General features: G+C 45.3%; 1 protein-coding gene and 1 long non-coding RNA gene across 3 annotated transcripts in view; one reads left to right on the top strand and one right to left on the bottom strand.

Moving 5' to 3' along the window:
* Nucleotides 1–3,657, bottom strand: part of LOC125944003 (uncharacterized) — a 51,375-nt gene extending 47,718 nt beyond the window's left edge. The window contains exon 1 of one of the 2 annotated variants that reach the window (XR_007466048.1): nucleotides 3,537–3,656. This is a non-coding gene — a long non-coding RNA (uncharacterized LOC125944003). Of the gene's footprint in view, nucleotides 1–3,536 lie in introns of both variants that reach the window. The other variant, XR_007466050.1, reaches the window with a different exon arrangement.
* The window catches only part of LOC119444836 (keratin-associated protein 19-2-like), a 51,280-nt gene extending 41,988 nt beyond the window's left edge, over nucleotides 1–9,292 (top strand). The window contains exon 3 of the mRNA XM_049663692.1: nucleotides 9,245–9,292. Coding sequence (XP_049519649.1) covers nucleotides 9,245–9,285 — 41 coding nt within the window. The 3' untranslated portion in view covers nucleotides 9,286–9,292. The remainder of the gene's footprint in view (nucleotides 1–9,244) is intronic.
* The last annotated feature ends 11,064 nt before the right edge of the window (nucleotides 9,293–20,356 follow it).

The raw sequence follows: 20,356 nt of genomic DNA on the forward strand, positions 1-20,356 counted from the left end.
CAAGGGCGATCCAATGAGATAATGAATGCCAAACTCTTCACCTGGTTATTCCCACAGTCTGACTCCGTAAGAAAGGCGTCGCTTTACAACATACATAAAAGAGGTCCTGCGTGCACTAGCGAACTTTGAAGACACAGTGTTGCATTAATGGTTGGCAGTGAAGAGGAAAGCAGTTCTACGAAAGGTATTTCATTTCTTCGAGACCCGGAGTTTATCACTGTTTGGTGACACACCCTGACTAACCTCGTCTGAAATGCTCAGGTGGAGCCATTCCGGCCAAGCACGCCGGTCTGCACCGCCACCACTAAGCAAAAGTGAGCAGCTTCCTAGCTTGCTCCGTAAACGAAGGTGGCATCGTCGAAAGACGGAGTCGAAAGACGGAATCTGCAGCTTACCTGCCTTGGTGCAAATAAAATATTTACGCTCGCGACAATACCCGAACTAATGCTTAAAATTCACATTTTATAAGTGTGGCAAGTGGTTTGCTTGCATTCTTTAAAAAGAACTCTTGTGTAGAATTAGAGGCTTGTTTCATAGAGTTGCGAGCCGCGTCCCATATATGATTGCAGGTGTGGACACCTCTAATTGCAGCCTTGTAAAGAGGTCCTGCGAGAATTCAGATTTAGCCCCTATAAGTGTGTGTGGCCCAATAAGAAAAGTCAAAAGAGCACTTCCACTTTCTGCCTCTGCTAGGTGCCATTGCCAATATGCGGGAGCAAAATAAGACAATGATGAATCACCTATTTCAAACAATTTTTATTCCAAAGTGTTCATTGCTTTACAAGTTGGAAGACAGTGACCAACCTCCCTTGGGTGTTTTTCTGAAAAGAAGAAGAAAAGAAAAAGAATAAGCTCAAGCTCAATAACGAATGACCTGAAGACATAGCTAAAGCATGTTACCTCCGATGAGATAAATATATTTTTACAGGATGGTACATATATGCATCACAAATCTCTCAGAACTAAGATTTAATTATCAAGGCAATGCAATATTATATGCTTGCATATTACGCCAACGTATTTCGGGGGGAACAAATTGTTTATCCAGGAACGCATGCACATGCTAATACTTAGGTAATCCTGCGAAAACCACGTTTTTGAAAGTAGTAGGACACAACTGTACATAGCATCTAAAGTATGTACATTCATCTTACGTGTTCTTTATGGTTGAGTTCTTCATCGTTTATAGAAATGGCTGACAAAGATTCTGAGACTCAATATTGTTAATTCCTGCCATCTTCTATTCCTCATGTCGTAATTGTTTCTTTTTGTGTAGCAGCCATATATGTTTGACTTCAAGGTAAAACTGACGGAAGTCAAAAGCCATTCGAGCTCCAAAATGAATCCACTGTGCTTACATTTGTGGTGCAGTAGAGTGGAATAGCCACTACCGCCAAGGCCGCTTCCGTAGCTCAGGCCATAGCTTCCCAGTCCATAGCCATATGCTGGCGCAGCATGGCCAAGGCCATATCCATACGTGGACAGTGAACCAAGTGGGGCATTGTAAGCTCCGTAGGAGGCAGGAGCGCCGAGAGAGTAGCCGGTGGGATAGCCGGAGTAGACGGCAAATGCACAGGTGGCCAGGGCCAGGAGGATGCAGAAGCGGATCTGCACGTGTACAAATACGGAAGTCTTGCTGGAAATCTCAAAGCACAATTTTGATCAAGAATATTGATTACCGGGTAAATAATATACGTAAAAGTGCGCACATAAAAACTCAAGACAAAGTAACCGAACGAGAAAAAAAAGTTATCGATGGCATTGAATTTTGCTTACAATCACTGGGTTCTCCGGCGGAAAGTATGCGACTTTCAGGGGAGAAAATTATAAAGGAAACTGCGCTTACCGGTGCCGCATACATATTGAAGGCAAATAATTGCGCTTACGTGCATGCAAAATATTTGATTTATTGCAATTTAACTGCGCGCCTAAGAGTACACTGACACAGTTGAAGATGTGGCATGGCAAGTACCACTGAATTGAAAATATGTGCTACCTAATTCTTGCAACACCGGGTTTTTATACGTGTAAATTAATGGCTGTTGCGAGGAAAACTCTTGCGCATTTTAGTGAACATGCATTATTAGTGGCTCAGAACTCGACTGTTCGACTGCGTGCCGGGTTTGGGGAATGGGCGAGCGGTTAAAGGCGTTCAGAATAGGAAATATCTAGCCAGAAAGTCAAAAGCAGAAAGCCAAAAGGCTTGCCGCCTATGACTTTTAAAGTTTGTTTTTCACCCGGAATATCGTATATATCGTTAGGAGGAGAATCTATATAGACAGGAAATATATACAATAGGAGACACACAATGCTGCAGCAATGGCAGGGCTCCCGCGCGCACACCAGATATCCACACCGTAGTCGTGCTCGTCATCTTCCAAGCACCGACCGCAGAATCGCCGCCCGTGACAGTACCCGCGGGCGGCTGAAGCACTTTCCCGGTGCAATTAGGGCTCGGATTGAGAGTGGTACGGTTTAAGGGGCGAGGAAAGGACTATGTCTCTCGTGGCTGCCGCAGCCCGTGTCAATTATATATCCGTAGATATGAATTATTCCGCTTTGAACTCTATTATAAAGCGGAAAGCATTTTAAAGGCTTTCTGCTATTTAACTCAGAAAAAGTGCTCTGCACGGCACTTGCTTTCCAGTGATCTAGCCGTAACTGTATTGCTGAACTTACTCATAGCGCTTTCAGGGCCGTGGCTAGTTCTGCGCGGGTGATAAGATGGCGAACGAACCGTTTATAAATGTTCCAAATTGTATATACTCGCTACCAACTATCTGTGTAATTGAGGAGAAAGCAATAGAGGAAAAGCACGCGCAATTAGGGCGCTCCAGAAAAAAAGACCCACATTCACATCAGTGAATTATCTCGCTCTGATAAAACAAAGTTCTTTTTACAACATCCCTCAGTCGTGGGACGAAATGAATCATGCACTGAGTAATAAATTTGACTTATATATCCGCTTTTCTCTTCCGCGTTTTGGCTAACACGAAATTGTGGCTCGCGGAAGCCGATTCCCGGTATCTTCTGCAAGAAATAAAAAGTGCTGTCAACCTTTAGCGGAATACTTTGCGCAGTGACACAGGTGTGCAAGATCTACCCCTGTGAAATTTCCATCATTGCCACAGAACGCTTCCATAAGCACACTGAGTGTACTATTATTCACTACCACTTGAAAAGAACCTTTAAAGCCTTTTCCTTAAGGCTGTCGCAGAGCAACCTCCTGAAACTGCCGAATTCAGAAAAAAAAGACATAATGAACAGGTACGCAGCGTAAAAGTCCTGTGGCAGGACGTTCTTGGTGTCTGATATTTTGCCGACAACGCGAACCATTTCTGTTAAATTATAACGCGGCTCAACAATCTTTGAAACTGAATTCTGAAAAAAAAAATATCTTCGGTGGTGAAAAGCTTGAGAATTATCGGCCGTTGGCGCATAATTGACAAAGCGTTACAGCATGTGCAGCAACTATATGTTAAATATCTCGTGATGAAGCTTTTCAATTGAAATAAGCACAGGTTGCATGTTCTTACCATGGTGGGACCAAGTAACAGATGTTCACAGAAGCAACTGACGAATCTGCGTAAGGACCGAACGCGCTTATATAGTGAGAGCTCTGCAAAACCTCGCACCTGTTTTGCAATTGAGTGGTGTGCTCTTCTTTTTCTGCAACGCTCAGTTTGCGCAAGTACGGCGCCTCATGGGCAATATTACTTCACCTGTATTAGTTTATATTGCGCAACAATTTTAGCCTTGGTGTTCTTTTCGGTAAGACAGTGCTCTTACGAAACTTCCAGCAAGAAAACAACATTTCGTGCGCAGTCGAGTTAGGCAGTAAAGCACGTATCGGGCTTAAAATGTAGACGACTGACAAATTTTGTTCTTCGAACTGTTGCGCTCTAACGTGTGTGCATGCTGTTGATATTGAAATTATCGCATCCCTGAGAACAACTGAGAAATAATTCTTATTTAAAGGTTATAAAGGTGAAAGTGTCTTGTTCTCGATTGGTAAATAAATTATTTGAAACAGATTACCTAGTAAGATATTTTCTTGACACTGCAGAGGCCAGCTTCCGGCTCCCACGCTATCGCTTTAAGAGCACTGACGGCGACAGTTTTTAAAAACCCCATTCGTGGTCGTATTTGCATAACTGTCGCTCCTCCCCAGCTTTACAACACAAGCAAAGAACAATATACTTTAATGAAAACGTTTACTGTTTTCACTTGCAAGAGACGTTGATGCTCAAAAAAAAAACGTTGCTTGGACGTGTCACGAAGACTACCTTTATACCGGTACCGCATCAAATGAGGAACGAGGAAAAATATTTACATGTTTAGTTTTAGTGAGGAACAGTTTTTTTTTCTGTGATGTAAATTGTGAGAATATTTGTGTAGGTACATAGCTATGTTAGTGCATTGAAGGCACTGTATATCATGTTGCAGTGTTCAACGTGATAAAAAGCAGAAATAATCTATTTCGCACTGCCATTTATTTCGCAATGGCATTTGATCCCGCATAAGTCGCTATTTTTACAATAACAGCCAGTACGACGTTTCGCCCTTTCTCTTTGTTTACTTTTTCAGCAATCTTGCTACAACGAACTTGCTATTTTTTCTTGAGAAATGCTGCGACCGTCCTGCACTAGATCTTGTGAGAAAGCACGGACTGTGACCCTGCAAGTAATAATCAAGGATATTAACAAGCAGTAATGACGGATAGTAGCTCAAGGTATGTGAATAGATGCCTTGTTCGTTTGGCTTTTACAAAATAAGGCATGTTCTGACAATTTTTGTGGTTCTCATTCTTAGATTGCAGACTCTGATGTCACGCGAAGGTATCGGTGTGATCATAGTTCAGTGTTTGAAATTTTATCGAATAAAACTCAATAAAATGACTTATGTTGCTTTGAGTCATTGAAAACCTTCCGTGGGCTGGGCTGAAGCCACCTCCTCCGCAAGAAATGCCAGCAGTTTGCTTGATTGTTATCTATCAATAGGTTTTTATTTTTCATCTGAACATTACAGCCATATTATATCAGAGCACTTCGGACCAAAACTAAGCTTTCGGAGCTTATGCCAAGATAGCCAAAGAGTAAATGTATGGCGCACACTTTCTGTATGAAATATTTGTGGAGCCAAACTTAGCCGCCAGAACTAAATCTGTTATCAACAATGCAGCGGTTGTTAACATATGCATCTTTGTGTTGCGTGGTTTGTTCATGTGAACTTCACTTTCAAGAACTGGTAATCTCAGCAATAGTGGAAGATTCTTAGGTTCATAGTTTAGTAAATGTACTCGTTTTGTCTATATTCGTAACGTCCATCTGTCTTGATTTATTTTTAAACATTTGACAATTGAAAACCGATGGTGCTTGCAACAAAGTACAACTATTTACCCAAACTAAATTGAGTCACTGTGCCAGAGTTCCTATTGTCGCTTTCTCCTGAGTAAGGCACACACTCTGCAAGAAATGAGCCCCTATATATGGTAGAATTGTCGCAATTGATGGTGCTCACGCATCTTTTACCAATTATTTTTGTATGAAGCCTTTGCTATTGGATCTGCTCAAATATTGAAGCTAGTTGCAGGTAGATACATAAGAACATCGTCTCTCTATGTAGTGAAGCACCGCGTGTTGTTCTCGAAGATGTTTCTTTCTTTCATATAAAATTGTAACGTTTGAAGAAGCAAGTTAAAGCATTACAGGATACTGAATTTCTGAGATGCAATTTTTGCCAGCGGAAAGAGAGAAAGGGAGAATAAATGTTTATTAATTTGAATCAGTCAGATCGAGCGATTTTTTTTCTTCACCCAAAGTGGTTGGCCTCCTCAGTCCTGGTAGCCCCGTGGTAACTGTCGTGGTTTACCAGCTTGCTCTGGTCCTTAAAGCCTGGGGCAGCGAGACTTGCGCCCTACAATTCGAGGAAAAAAATTACGCACGTCGAGTGACGTACATGCTGCAAGATTAGGAAACTACTCGTTTACATGGTATTATGGAAAAAAATTGCGAAACTAACAAACTTATTATTTTATCAAGTAACACAATGTATGCAAGTTGCACACATGGTCTTAATTATCTAATAAGCAAATGCTCTCAGAATTCAAATCACACAAAGAAAAGACTTCTCTCGTTCAAGGCGTGGTCTATTCCCGTGTGTTTACAAGACAAAATAGCGCACTTATAGCAACCAGCGCAAACTTCACCTATAATGCAGACATTAGACATTGCTAATAATTTATCATGTATTTCTGTGGCCAGTACAAACAAAATACATCTGAAATAGACTACACATCTTTTTTATATAAACATCACCCGAAAACACCTATGTGCTATATGAATCAAGCTAAGCTCATTTCATTTTCTATAATTTTTCTTTGCAGAGTAAGAAGACTCATACCAAGATAAGAAACACAGAACGAGCATATTAGCAGTGTTTCTCGTCATCCTCAGCGCTTCAGTAAATATGTTACCTTCTTGTGTGACCTAAATATCCATCATTCTGTATATAACCCATTTAAATTCAAACATTTCTTAGTAGGGATCAGGGTTAACCGCGTGTCTAGATGAACAGTGCGCACGCACTTCTGCAATCGGTTCCTATATGTCAGTATGAGGAAAAAACTTTGCATATTGAATATGCTAAGTGCTACATACGTGCTTTACCGCTGAAGGCGCCATGCACGCAGCACTGTCTTTTTTTGCCAGGCAACCTGTAACGCACCGCTTTCCAGTTACCATCTAGGCTAATATTGGTGCTGAATTTAAACCAATACAGATTAAGTAATACTGAGCACGAGGCGCCAGAGTTTTGCAAGCGGATGGTTGCGTGAGAAAAAGACCAGGCCAGCCAATGTAAAGCAACAGTGGTGCACTGCGGAGCTCTCACTATAAAAGTCAGTCGCTCGATGCGGACATCCATCAGCTGCTACTGTGAAGATCTGCTGCTTCGTTCTACCATGGTAAGAACATACGACTTATGGTGCTTTCACTGCAGAAGTGCTATTGCGAGTTGTCTTGTATTCGACATACTTGGCACGTATTTCAAAATATTATGTCGTTTTAAAGGTAACAGTGTAAACTTAACAAATGTTCTAATTTTTAAGAGTATGAGGAATGACCTTCACTGCTTAGTCAGATGACCTACAGATGTACAAACCTTCGCATCTTGCACAGTAAATCAGACACTAAATATTTTTTGAAAGCTAACAAGTACGCCAGCTTGCTCACTTCCTCTTTCTGAAATGAGTATTCCGACTGTCAAAACGTTTTACGAGAATATTTGGGAGAAGGCTCTGACACACTTTTCAAGTGCTAAATAGATTTCGTACAAGCAAATTTGCTCTTTAGAACATGGGAGCTTTAGACGCATCCCTTGGTCACCATTTGACATAGTAACCGTAGCTACTTAGGAATACCTGATTTTTAAAACACGGTTTCGGGTGATTGCAAAAAACAAACAATCGCTCCCGCTGCGCTGCGATGTTTTTTTTTTTTTACAAAACCAGCTGCGAAGCTAACAGTTAAATAGTGGCCCCGACTCCTACCTGTGTCCCTTATAAGAAAATATAGTAGCCTTACGGACTAAGGAACTGGGTTTCACATTATTGGCTATTTACTTTCTATCATAGTGGCCGATCACAGCGCAAATTGTCAGGCTACACTGTTCGGATAATTATACTCCTTAGTTGCAAGGCTACAGATTCATTCACACAACCATCACACCTGCAGATCAAGCACCCAGTGTTTCTTGAAAGTCCATGAGTTATTTTTGTGCCGCAGAGCAAGGTCCTAACCCTTAGTAGCATATAGTTGCCGGAAACGCCTACCGTTAGTCATATCAAATGTTAAGTAAATAAAAGTTACCAGGCTATATCCTTGAAAAGTATAAGCCAACTCAAGTGGAATTACGCCGAATCCCCGCACGTGTAGTCGTACATACATGCCCCCCCCCCCTTTTTTATTCAGAAAATATTCTCATTAGTAGCAATTGTATTTGTCGCTATATAGATACAGGTAAATCAAGAATAAAAGAAACAAGAATTTAACTGCCTGATAGATTAAGTGTGCTAGAGTGGCTGGAACCCGTGAATCGACTACGCAAGGCAGCAGAGAATAGCCAGCGCTATTTTACACATTTTATATGCCACAAGCCTTCAATTTTCCACGATTTCCACAGATTAAAGAAATATTTGATGTAGAACTTATGTGTTTTGCATTCAACAGTGGACCCACCTGTATATGAAATGTCCCCAACTGCTATCATTTTTAAGAGAGCAAAAGAATAGACAGCTACACGAGTCTTAATGACGCCAAATGGAGATTCCGGAACCAAAATCAATGACAACCTAAGTGAATGTAAGCAGCTGAAAACACAAGAAAAGCTTTCCTAAAATGTGGCATGATGAGTGATCGTTTTGAAAAACAAAAGCGCAATGAATTCATTGCCAATCTGCCAGAAATATTGCGGCGCATCCAGATTTGATATACGAAACGCTCCTTAACGTGTTAATAGAGAGGAATCTGCAACTTGCTTCAACTGAAAATAATGTTGCGGTTCATTTGTCGTAGAATTTTATGACGTGGTTGTCCGAATATAGCGTGTCTATGAATTATTTGCATTATGTATATTTTGTCTGGAAGTTGGCGCTATTGTCTCTTTGAAACACATATATTCGGAATATGAAGGTGCGTCGTCTTTCGCAGCCAAAATGTTACCAATTTTCACCAATAAACTGTACCGAAACTTCTGCCGAGGCATCGTGTGGTAAAATTTCTAATTATATGCCCTCTATCTGTTCCCTAGAAAAACTTATTTTTAATCTTCGGCATCTCTGCTGCAGATTAGCCGTGCAGACTAGTAGAAGCAACAGAGCTCCAACTGAGTAATTCTTGTGCGCGCATTCCTCCGTCCCGTTTTATTTTCACACTGTGTAGTGACTGTTGTCAAATACTGTACTAGATAGCCAGACTTCTTAAGCATCACTGTCCCGTCAAGTTCAAAGAAAGCATCTTTAATCCTGTACTCTTGCAGATCCGTGCCTGCATCCTCCTGGCCCTGGCCGCCTGTGCATTTGCCGTGTACTCCGGCTATCCCTACGGCTATTCTGGCGCAGTTCCTGCCAACTATGGAGCTTACAGCTCCCCACTTGGTTCTCTGTCCTCATACGGCTACGGACTTGGCCATGGTGCCCCAGCGTACGGCTACGGGCTTGGAAGCTACGGCCTGAGCTACGGACAAGGCCTCGGTGGTCTCGGTTATTCCACCCTAGTGCACAAGTAATGTACGTATATGTCACTATATTTGGTCTTTAAGAAGCTTTTATGAAGGCTCTTATATAGATGTACGAACTAGAAGCGTATCGTGCATACAACGCACTAAAACTTGACTTTATAGGGATGCGAGATTTCAGGAAGGGAAAGGTCTGCCTCTGAGCTCTGGTTGTATGTGTGAAATGCTAGAGAATGTTGCTCTCAGTCACATCGCGAGCTTACAAAGAATACGGCAGGCAACACACTGTACAATGGGGCAGCTGGCGGGGCATGCCGCAATTGTTGTGTCCTGTTCCCTTTATAGTATAATGCACGGTGTGCTATTCGCTTTAACTGTGATATCCGTTTTGATTTTCCTTTTATTCTATTTTCGGTGGATGTAGTATAAAAACTTCATAAGTAATCAAACTTCAGAGCACTGAAAAATTTTCTTGAAAGGATCCAAATTATTTTTTCAATAGTTACTTCTGGCGATAAAACTTACGTGCCAGGGCCTTTGCTAGACAGGTCCTGACCTAACAGGCGCTTATTCATCTGGTCCTTATTTTTTTCAGAACTCCTCTATGAAATCACGGCAACTGTGATCTAAAACGATGTGTGGACTGAAACATTTGAAATAAAACTTCTTTGAATCTACAAATTGGCCACTCTGTTATTTTATTATTCTATTTGGCACTGACAAAGATCTTATTATGCGAACACTGCTTTGATATTATAGGACAGATGACATATTCATGTCTGCATACACATATTCATGTCTGCATGACATATTCATGTCTGCATACAGAAGCCTGTGTCAGTTAGTCGACGGGTTGGTTCTTATAGACTTTTACAACGAACAGTCCGCACACAATGCACCAGAGACCACCACAGTCGCAGCACCATAGAATGCCTTCTTAATTAGGCCCCTGCAGGCATCAGCTGCCGGCGGAAGCTCCAGCAACCGTCAGGCCTGGTTCTCGTTGTTCTAATTAATAAAATTATCGAACAGCAGAGAGAATACGTGTTCCGTTGTGAACTGCAAGCGCCGCGACAGAGACTTGAAGGTGTGTGATGGGACTATGTGCGAGCTTCATCTGCCTTAGCTCTATACTAGGAGTGCTCGTGTTTACGACCGTCCAATATGCACACCTTTCTGCAAGGTGAGCACTAAGATCAACCGTCACTCGATCAGCCAATTACCAGCAATGACCAACAATGACTTCCCGGCTAACACCACCTGAAGCAACTACGCAGCGGTACCGCCACTGGTAGCATAGAATGGCTCGTCATTGTGAACTTCGATAAGCATGCAAGTCAGCGCTACGCACTCACTCCGCAAGCGCAATATACATACTAGAATTTGTGAGCAGGTACAGAAACACAGCACACAAAGCGCGAGTGTTTGTTGTGTACATGCTACATTTTGGTGATTTCGTTGGTATTGCGCACAAAATGAGTTAAATCAACTAGCCAACTGCTGGATTTTCCTACTTATTCGTCTGACATACACGGCCAACTTCAGTTTCTATAGCTTCGAAGTCAAACGTGTGCGCCGGGAATCAACAGAAGGCAAGTGATGGCTAGGCGACTTGTAATGTTTATTTCCACGCGTACGCGAATACATCTTAAACGGGACCTGAACCACCCCTCGGGCTTGATGAAATAAAATAGTCCACGGGTACCATACGGTGCTGTGAACATCTCCGTAAAGTTTTGCTGTCGTACGCGGTGCGTGGAACTCGCAAATGGAGCGCGAAGTCGCCTTTATCTCCAACACTGTCTCTTCAGCAGAAGCCAGGATCCTCACTCTTTTGGACGCTTTATTTCGTAATAAAGCGGATTCCCATACGCGGTTCCTATACGGTCGGCTACACCGCAGCCGCCGCAGCGTGCCACCACGAGTCCACTGGCTAAGGGCACTGCGCATCGCAAAGGACAGCCGTGTTTGGCTTACGGTTAACGCGTCGTAGGCAACACAATCAAAAGTCGTGGCTCTCCATTATCATCTCCAATAAAATTTTAACTGCGCGCCGCGGTGACATTTCGAAGGCGGAGTGTTGTGGCCACGCCCCACTCTGCCGTAGCCTTTGCAGTGCAAGGCATTGAAGAAGGAACGGGAGCACAACGCAGGCCGTTTTTGATTGCCAATAACTCCGCTTCTGCCGAACGCATTGAAGTATTTCTTGCTTCAAAGAATTTCGGAAATAGCCTATTTTCACTTCATTTGCATTTCTGCACTTCGATAGAAGAAGAAGAAGAAAATGTTTATTATTCAAAAGCATTTTGGTGGAATGGTCGGAGCTCCTTTAGTCCAGGGCCCCACTGGCTCCGGCCGCCCACTTGACCTGTTCTATGAAGGACTGTTATTCATCAGGTCTGAGCTGGTTAGCTGTGCCTCCCATTGCTCCATTGTGTGGCGTGTTTTATCAAACGGGTGTGAGTCACAATCCCATGTTATGTGTTTGCACTTAGATAAGAAGTGGTTCAGGGCTCCTTTAATCTACGCTAGAAGTATTTGGAAAACCAGTTATCAAGTTATCTGATCAGCGCCAATGAGAAGAACGACGTGGTCGCAAGCAACCACAGGGTCGAAGCAGGACGCAAATAGGCAGTTCTTGCGCGGGCACACGCACTTATTCTCGAACAAATGATTTGCACATAGAGTTAACCACAACAGACGCACGGCTGTTAACAGCCTTAAGAATTTGCCGCTGTGATGGTTAAAATATTAGGAATTATGGAAGATTGAAGCAAGAATGCGGCTATATTCGTCGCCTTCATCCGGTAATGTTGCACACTATAAGACTGTAGTGCAGCAAAAGGGATAAACGAAAGATGTACTTGCACTGCCTCTGCAGCTTTGCCCGAAATCTTTTCTGGTCCACCCATTTACTCTTCACTCTGACGGTCCAAATAGTGGCTGTCTGAGCCGTGCCTGCAGCCGCCATGACGATTTTACACAAGCAAGCTAACGCTGATCAGAAGTCGCTCAATGAAGGGCCCTGTCACGTGACTAAATATGGAGGCGGCCGTGACTATGGGGCTGTAAACTTTCTACTCTACGCGATCCTTAGACATTCTATTACTGTCACCTATACTCTTTTTCCCGTTCCCCAGAATTGGGTAGCCAACCAGACGATTTCTGGATAAAATCCCTGCCTTCTCTTTCTCTTTCCTCCTGCTTCTATTTTGTTTTTCAAATAGGCAGTAAAAAAGTGCGTTTGCCATATCACTGAGGCACATGGTACGGCGTTTTGTTAATACATCGAAGTCAAAATTCAGTCTAATGAGCACTCGTTTATCTTACTGACGTGGCTCGCGCAATAGTCCGGTGCCGTAAAAATCAACTATGTTGCACTGGTAGCGCTGCTGCCGCTGAAAGCTGGAGTTGCTGTGCGTGGCTGGATATGCAGATGGAGCACAATTTCTAGCAACGCTTTTTTACTTCATTTTTATTCTTTAATATGTTACGGGAACAAGTCGATTACTCACTTCACACTTACGCGCCTGGAATTTGCTCTTGCGTGCCTTATTATGTCATCATCAGCATATACTTATGTTCACTGCAGCACAAAGGCCTCTCCTTGTCATCTCCAATTACCCCTGTCTTGTGCTCGCTGACTCCAACTTTCGTCTGCAAATTTTTTAACTTCATCACCCCACCTAGTTATGTGCCATCCTCGACTGCACTTCCCTTCTCTTGGTATCGATTCTGTAGCTGTAATGGTCCATCCATTATCCATCCTACGCATTACGTGGCCTGCCCAGCTCCTTTTTTGTCTCTTATTGTCAATAAGAATATCCCCTATCCCTGTTTTTCTCTGATTCACACTGATCTCTCCCTGTTCCTTAACGTTAGGTCTAACATGTTTAGTTCCATCGCTCTTTGTGCGGTCCTTAACTTGTTTTCGAGCTTCTTTGTTAACTTCCAAGTTTCTTCGCCACATGTTAGCACTGGTAGAATGCAATGATCGCACACTTTTCTTTTCAGTGACAGTGGTAAGCTCCCAGTCAGGATTTGGTATTGTCTGCCGTATGCACTCCAACCCAATTTCATTCTTGTGTAAATTTCCTTCTCATGATCAGGGTCCGCTGTGAGTAATTGACCTAGATAATTGCGCTCCTTTACAGACTCTTGAGGCTTACTGACGATCCTGAATTCTTGTTCTCTTACCAGGCTGTTCAACATTACCTTTGTCTTCTGCATATTAATCTTCAACCCCACTTTTACACTTTCTCGGATAAGGTCCTCAATCATTTGTTGTAATTCGTCCCCAATGTTGCTGAATAGGACAATGTGATTTGCAAACCAAAGGTTGCTGATATATTCGCCGTTGATCCTCACTTCTAAGCCGTCCCAGTCTAAGAGCTCGAATACTTCTAAGCATGCAGTGACTGGCATTGGAGAGATTGTGAATCCTTGATTGACCCCTTTCTTGATAGGGAACTTTGTACTTTTCTTGTGGAGAACCAAGGCAGCTGTGGAGTCTTTGTAGATGTTTGCCAAGGCATTCACATATGCCTCCTGTACTCCTTGATTAAGCAATGACTATATGACTGCTGGTATGTCTACTGAATCAAACGACTTTTCATAATCTATGAAAGCCATACTGAGAGGTTGATTGTACTCCGCAGATTTCTCGATTACCTGATTGATGACGTGGATATGATCCATCGTAGAATATCCCTTCCTGAAGCCAGCCTATTCTCTTGGTTGACGGAAGTCAAGTGTTGCCCTCACTCTATTAGAAATTATCTTGGTGGATATTTTATACAATACTGAAAGCAAGCTAATGGGTCTCTAATTATTCAATTCTTTAATGTATCCTTTCTTATGGATTAGTATAATGTTGGCGTTCCTCCAGTTTTCTAATACACTTGAAGTCGGGAGACATTGCGCATAAAGGGCCGCAAGCTTTTCAAGCATATCTCCTCCATGTTTGACTAAGTGGACTGTTATTTCATTTTATCCAGCAGCTTTACCGCTAGTCAAGTCTTGCAAGGCCATTCTAACTTTATCGCTGGTTATAGAAGGAGCTTCTGTGTCCTGTTCATCAACACTTGGAATGAAAGTAGCTTGGCTGCTCTGGTAACTGTATAGGTCAGTATAGAATTCTTCCGCTGCTTTTACTATGTCATAGAAATTGCTGCCGATATTACCCTGCGCATCTTCCAGTGCATACATCTTGCATTATCCTATGCCATATTTTCTTCTCACTGATTTCATGCGGCGTGCAGATTTTACTGCTTCCTCAATCTTTTCGACGTTATAATTTCGAATATCCCTTAATTTCTTCTTGTTGATCTGTTGATTACTAAAATAATGATTATTACAAGTTCACCGATGATTGCAATGTCTAGGAGCATTTACAATTGCTATGCAAAGCGTTAGAATAGTATCAAATTTTCATGTACTCGATATATTATATGTTAGGAATGTACGTATAAGATAATTGCTCGCGACTTCTGAAAGACGCGATGTGCGTATTGAAGAAATGACGCTGTCACGTCCAACATTCCTTGTTTTGAATGTATAAAAATAAAGTACTGTCGACGTGAACGACGCGAGGAATGACATGCACCATTGCATTCATACATTGTTCGCACTTTCACGGCACGACTATGGTGGTTCTAACGATTCCAGTAGGGATTCCATGTGGGGTTTTATAGGTCAAGGACAAATTTAGACATGTCATGGAGATTATGTAGGAGAAGCAGGTGCTTATACGGCTGTACGTATCTTGTATTTACTAGCATGTACTGTTCTGGAGTGTGCATTAATCAATTGAATACTTAACTTCTGCAGCGCCATGATTAGATAAAGTACAAACGATTCTTGTATTTATTTCTGATGGAACACACTACAATCTTAATCTCTGTAGCAACACGGGCTGCACAATTCGGCACGCTCCATCCCATCATATTGCGAGAGCTATTCAGTGCATCGTATCACACTGATTCCGCAATTTGAGCGACCAATGAACTGCGAGCACAATCATTTCGGCCAGGAGACGAAAAAGAAGCACCAAGAATGATACCAGTTCCTACGTCAATTGATCTATTTCGACCAAGTCCTGCGGTGTGTTGCCGTAGCCTGCGAAGTGTTGACTTCTCTGGAACGTTTTGACCACGTGTTGCCATTCGGCGAATAGCGGCGCTGGAATCACTGGAGATGGCGGAAGCGATGGGCGGAGAACAGTGGCACAACTCTGACTTCCTAAATGTTGCAGGATACAGTAACTCTACCGAAAACCACTCTTGTCAGGCCCTAGCAACCAACCAACGCCGCACAGCAGCGAGCCTGCACTTATCATGCATTTGTAGTTGATCATACACTTGCACAGTATTTAGCAGTGCCGTTTCATAAAGTTCACGAAAAGTATGTTAAAAGTATCCGAGGTTCACTGTGACAATTTTTAGGCTCCGTAGCGCATAATAATTGGTGGCTCTAAGCAGACGTAGAACGGTGGTGCTCTCCTCCTTAGCTGAAGCGATAAAGACGCCGATAATCGAACGTTCGTTATGTTTTACTGTGTATTTCAATTAATAGTGCGACGAAAATACAGAAGTAGCTTGAAGAGACTGTTATTTTAATATTGTTACGCGAACGAAGGATTGAGTACTGGAGACTATTTACAAAATATATTTACACAGGATAGCTGCAGCGCTGGCCAGTTCAGCCGACAGCTCGAGAGCCAAACGCAATTCGTCTTCTTCGTCTGGGCGCCCGCGCGCATCGTCCATAAGAAACACGCAATATGCATGTATCATTATCCCCGGCGGCAGAAGCACCGTCCCGGTGCATCTAAATGTCAGAGGGTACAGGAGGGTAATATGGTTTTAGGCGTGCGACATGCACAACGTCAGTGGAAGTCGGGGCAGATGGGGCACTGGTACTGACTGGGGCGATTTCATACGTAACTGGAGTCACGGCACGCAGCACTCGATATGGGCCTGTGTACCGAGACAGGAGTTTTTCAGACAGGCCAACGTGACGAGTCGGTGACCACAGGAGTACCAGAGATCCAGGCGAAAAGTGAACGTCTCTGTGATGTCGATCGTACAAACGCCGCTGGTTCGCTTGGGAGGTCAGGAGGCGAGCGCGGGCAATTTCGCGAGCTTGGGCAGCCCTGGCGATGGCGTCAAGTGCATATTCGCTGGTCTCTGCTGCGGCGGTTGGAAGGGATGTGTCCAGTGGCAATGTGGGTTCTCGGCCAAACAACAGAAAGAACGGGGAATAGCCGGCAGTGTCGTGGCGCGAAGAGTTATATGCAAATGTGACATACGGTAGGACGAGGTCCCAATCAGTATGGTCAGACGAGACATACTTTGCAAGCATGTCTGTCAGGGTTCGATTGAGACGCTCCGTGAGACCATTGGTCTGTGGATGGTAAGACGTAGTCAGCTTGTGCCTGGTTGAGCAGGACTGCAGTATGTCGGCGATGACTTTTGAAAGGAATGTCCGACCACGGTCAGTGAGCAGTTGGTGCGGAGCTCCTAGCTGCAGAATCACGTCGCGTAAAAGAAAATCGGCGACATCTGTGGCACAGCTTGTTGGAAGCGCTCTGGTGATGGCGTAGCGCGTGGCGTAATCTGTCGCCACAGCGACCCACTTGTTGCCAGACGTTGATAGAGGGAAAGGGCCAAGTAAATCCAAGCCAACGCGAAAGAACGGCTCCAAAGGAATGTCGAGCGGTTGAAGGCACCCGGCAGGGAGCGTCGATGGTGTTTTCCGCCGCTGGCATTTATCACACGCCGCAACGTATTTCCGTACGGAGCGGGCGAGGCCTGGCCAAAAGAAGCGTCGGCGAATCCGGTCGTAGGTGCGGGAGACGCCGAGGTGACCTGCCGTTGGAAAGTCATGAAGTTCTTGGAGAACAGCTGACCGGAGGTGCCGAGGAATGACGAGGAGTAGGGCAGGACCATCGGGGCGGACGTTGGGGCAGTATAATACACCATCCCGGAGAACAAACAAATGAAGGGACGAATCAGAAGGCGAAGATTCCAAACGATCAATGATGGCGCGCAAGGAGGCATCACGGCGTTGCTCGTCGGCGACTTGTGGCAGCCGAGAAACCGAGAAAACGCAAGCGTCGGCATCGGTGTCAGGGTCGGCGGGTGGTTCGTCCACTGGATAGCGTGATAAGCAGTCGGCGTCTTGATGTAGGCGGCCCGACTTGTAGACTACCGCATAGGAAAATTCTTGTAGCCGCAGAGCCTAGCGACCAAGCCGGCCGGTAGGATCCTTGAGTGAGGAAAGCCAGCAGAGCGCGTGGTGGTCCGTGATTACAGAGAAATGCGTGCCATACAAGTACGGGCGGAATTTAGAAACCGCCCAGACGAGGGCCAGGCATTCACGCTCTGTAATCGAATAGTTGCGCTCCGCTGCTGTGAGGAGGCGGCTAGCGTAGGCGATAACACGATCGCGTCCCTGTTGGCGTTGGGCTAAGACGGCTCCGATACCGTGACCACTGGCATCGCTACGGACCTCTGTAGGGCAGAACGGGTCAAAGTGGGCCAGAATAGGCGGCGTGGTGAGAATGTTGGTCAGGTGGGAAAACGCGGCAGTTTGAGCGGGACCCCAGGTAAACGGCACGTCCTTCTTCAGAAGATCCGTAAGTGGTCGGGCAATCGCTGCGAAGTCTTTAATGAACCGTCGGAAGTAGGAGCAGAGTCCTACAAAACTTCGGACGTCTTTGACAGACTGAGGTACAGGAAAAGACGTGACAGCACGAATTTTCTCCGGGTCTGGTTGAATACCGGAAGCGTCGACGAGGTGGCCCAGCACTGTAATCTGCCGACGACCAAAGTGACACTTCGAGGAATTTAGTTGGAGCCCAGCCTCGCGAAAGACTTGAAGAACAGCTGATAAGCGCTCGAGGTGTGTCTCAAACGTAGGTGAAAATACGAGAACGTCGTCGAGGTAGCAAAGGCATGTTGTCCATTTGAACCCTTGAAGCAAAGAGTCCATCATACGCTCGAATGTGGCTGGGGCGTTGCACAGACCGAATGGCATAACTTTAAATTGATAAAGACCATCAGGGGTGACAAATGCGGTCTTCTCTCGGTCCCTTTCATCCACAGAAATTTGCCAATAACCAGACCGAAGGTCTATTGATGAGAAGTAGTTGGCACCGTGGAGACAATCGAGGGCGTCGTGAATGCGAGGCAAGGGATAGACGTCTTTTTTAGTAATTCGGTTTAGATGACGATAATCTACGCAGAAGCGCCACGTGCCATCTTTCTTTTTAACAAGCACAACGGGCGACGCCCAAGGGCTCGACGAGGGTTCAACAATGCCTTTGGCAAGCATCTTGTGCACTTCATCTTGAATAACCTTACGCTCTGAAAGAGAAACTCGATATGGCCGGCGATGAATAGGACTGGCATCACCAGTATTTATGTGGTGCTTAACATTTGAAGTCTGGCCCAACTGTCGATTGTTGAGGTCGAAGATGTCGTGGTACGAAACCAAAAGGCGACACAGAGCTGCTGCTTGTTCAGGCAATAGGTCCGCAAGCGTCGGGATCGGTAAAGGTTTCGTCACGGCAAATAGCATCCTGTGGACATGGTGAAGACTCGGAGCAGCCGTCGACGGAAAACGCCGTGACGTGGTCATCTCCTATAGCGCGCAGCGTTGCAACCGATATGCCTTGGGGTAGAACTTGCTTTGTTAGTCCAAAATTGACGACGGGAAGGCATGTCCGGTTATCGGCGACGGTTACGACGGAGTGGGGCACAGTGATATCGCGCATCAAAAGGACATCAGGAACAGGAGTAGCGACGTAATCACCATCGGGCAGAGGGAAAGATGATAGCAATTCGACGAAAGTCAAGGTTTTAGGCGGCAGGCGGACGAAGGCGGTCGGACTAAAGTTGTTCGGCAGTTCAGCACGAATATGCGCGAGTAGAGGAAGTTCGAGGCAAAGGGTACCGGTAGAACAGTCGATCAAAGCTGAATGCGCCGTAAGGAAGTCTAGTCCGAAGATTAGGTCATGGGGACAATTGGTCAGCACTGTAAAAAGACGGGAATGTGGCGGTCGGCGATACTGATCCGGGAAGTACACATTCCAGTGACGGCAACAGCGTTGCCATCGGCGACGCGTACGGCTCGTGTAGTAGCAGGCGTGAGAACCTTTTTCAATCGACGACGGAGGTTATTACTCATGATGGACACCTGGGCTCCAGTATCTATTAACGCCGTCAAAGGGACACCGTCGACGTGGACATCAAGTAAGTTCTGGTTCGTTGGGAGCGTCAATGGGGGATTTTGACACGACGAAGATAATGCAGCGCTACCCCCAGGAGCTGCATGGTCTAGTTTTCCGTCCGGGAAGACCCATAATTGGTCGGCGACGAATAGCGGCGTGGCTGGGGCGACGGGGACCGACGGCGCAGAGGGGACGGTGAGCGAGCGGGACGACTGTCATCGATGGATACGTCAGAGGTAGAAGGCATACGGCGAGGCGAGTAGCGGCGAGGGTCGGCATAAGGGCGCGGAGACGGGGAGAAGTAGCTCGAATACGGCGAGATCCAGGAGGTGCGGCAGTGGCGAGCGACGTGGCCAATGCGGTGACAACGGAAGCAAATGGGCTTGTCATCCGGAGTTCTCCACTCTGTAGGGTTGCGGTATCTGGGAGGGGAATACAGATTGGTGCTAGGCGCAGCTGTCGGCACCAATCGGGCGTCAGGTCGCGAGACGGAGCAGGCAGCAGGAAAACCGAGGTTGGCAAGTTCTTGCCGCACAACTTCCTGAATGAGGGAGATCGCCGGGGCTGGTTGGTCAAAGGTGGGGTCAACTGGGCGTGGATGGAACGGGGCAGGACTTACAGCCTCGAGCTCGCGGCGAACAATACGTGTGACGGTCTCATTGGACGGGGGTGAAGCGGTAATGGCGACGCAGGAGGACGTCGCAGTCGTGTTAGGGAGCCGGGAGAACTGCGGAATGACGCGGCGGCTTTTGGCGAGCTCAAAGCGGCGGCATTCCTTGATAATGACGTCGATGGTGGACACATTGTTGAATATCAACAAGTTGAACGCATCGTCCGCGATCCCTTTGAGAACGTGGCCTACCTTGTCAACTTCGACCATGTTCGCGT

The sequence above is a fragment of the Dermacentor silvarum genome, chromosome 3, assembly GCF_013339745.2.
Source record: "Dermacentor silvarum isolate Dsil-2018 chromosome 3, BIME_Dsil_1.4, whole genome shotgun sequence".
Taxonomy (NCBI): domain Eukaryota; kingdom Metazoa; phylum Arthropoda; class Arachnida; order Ixodida; family Ixodidae; genus Dermacentor; species Dermacentor silvarum.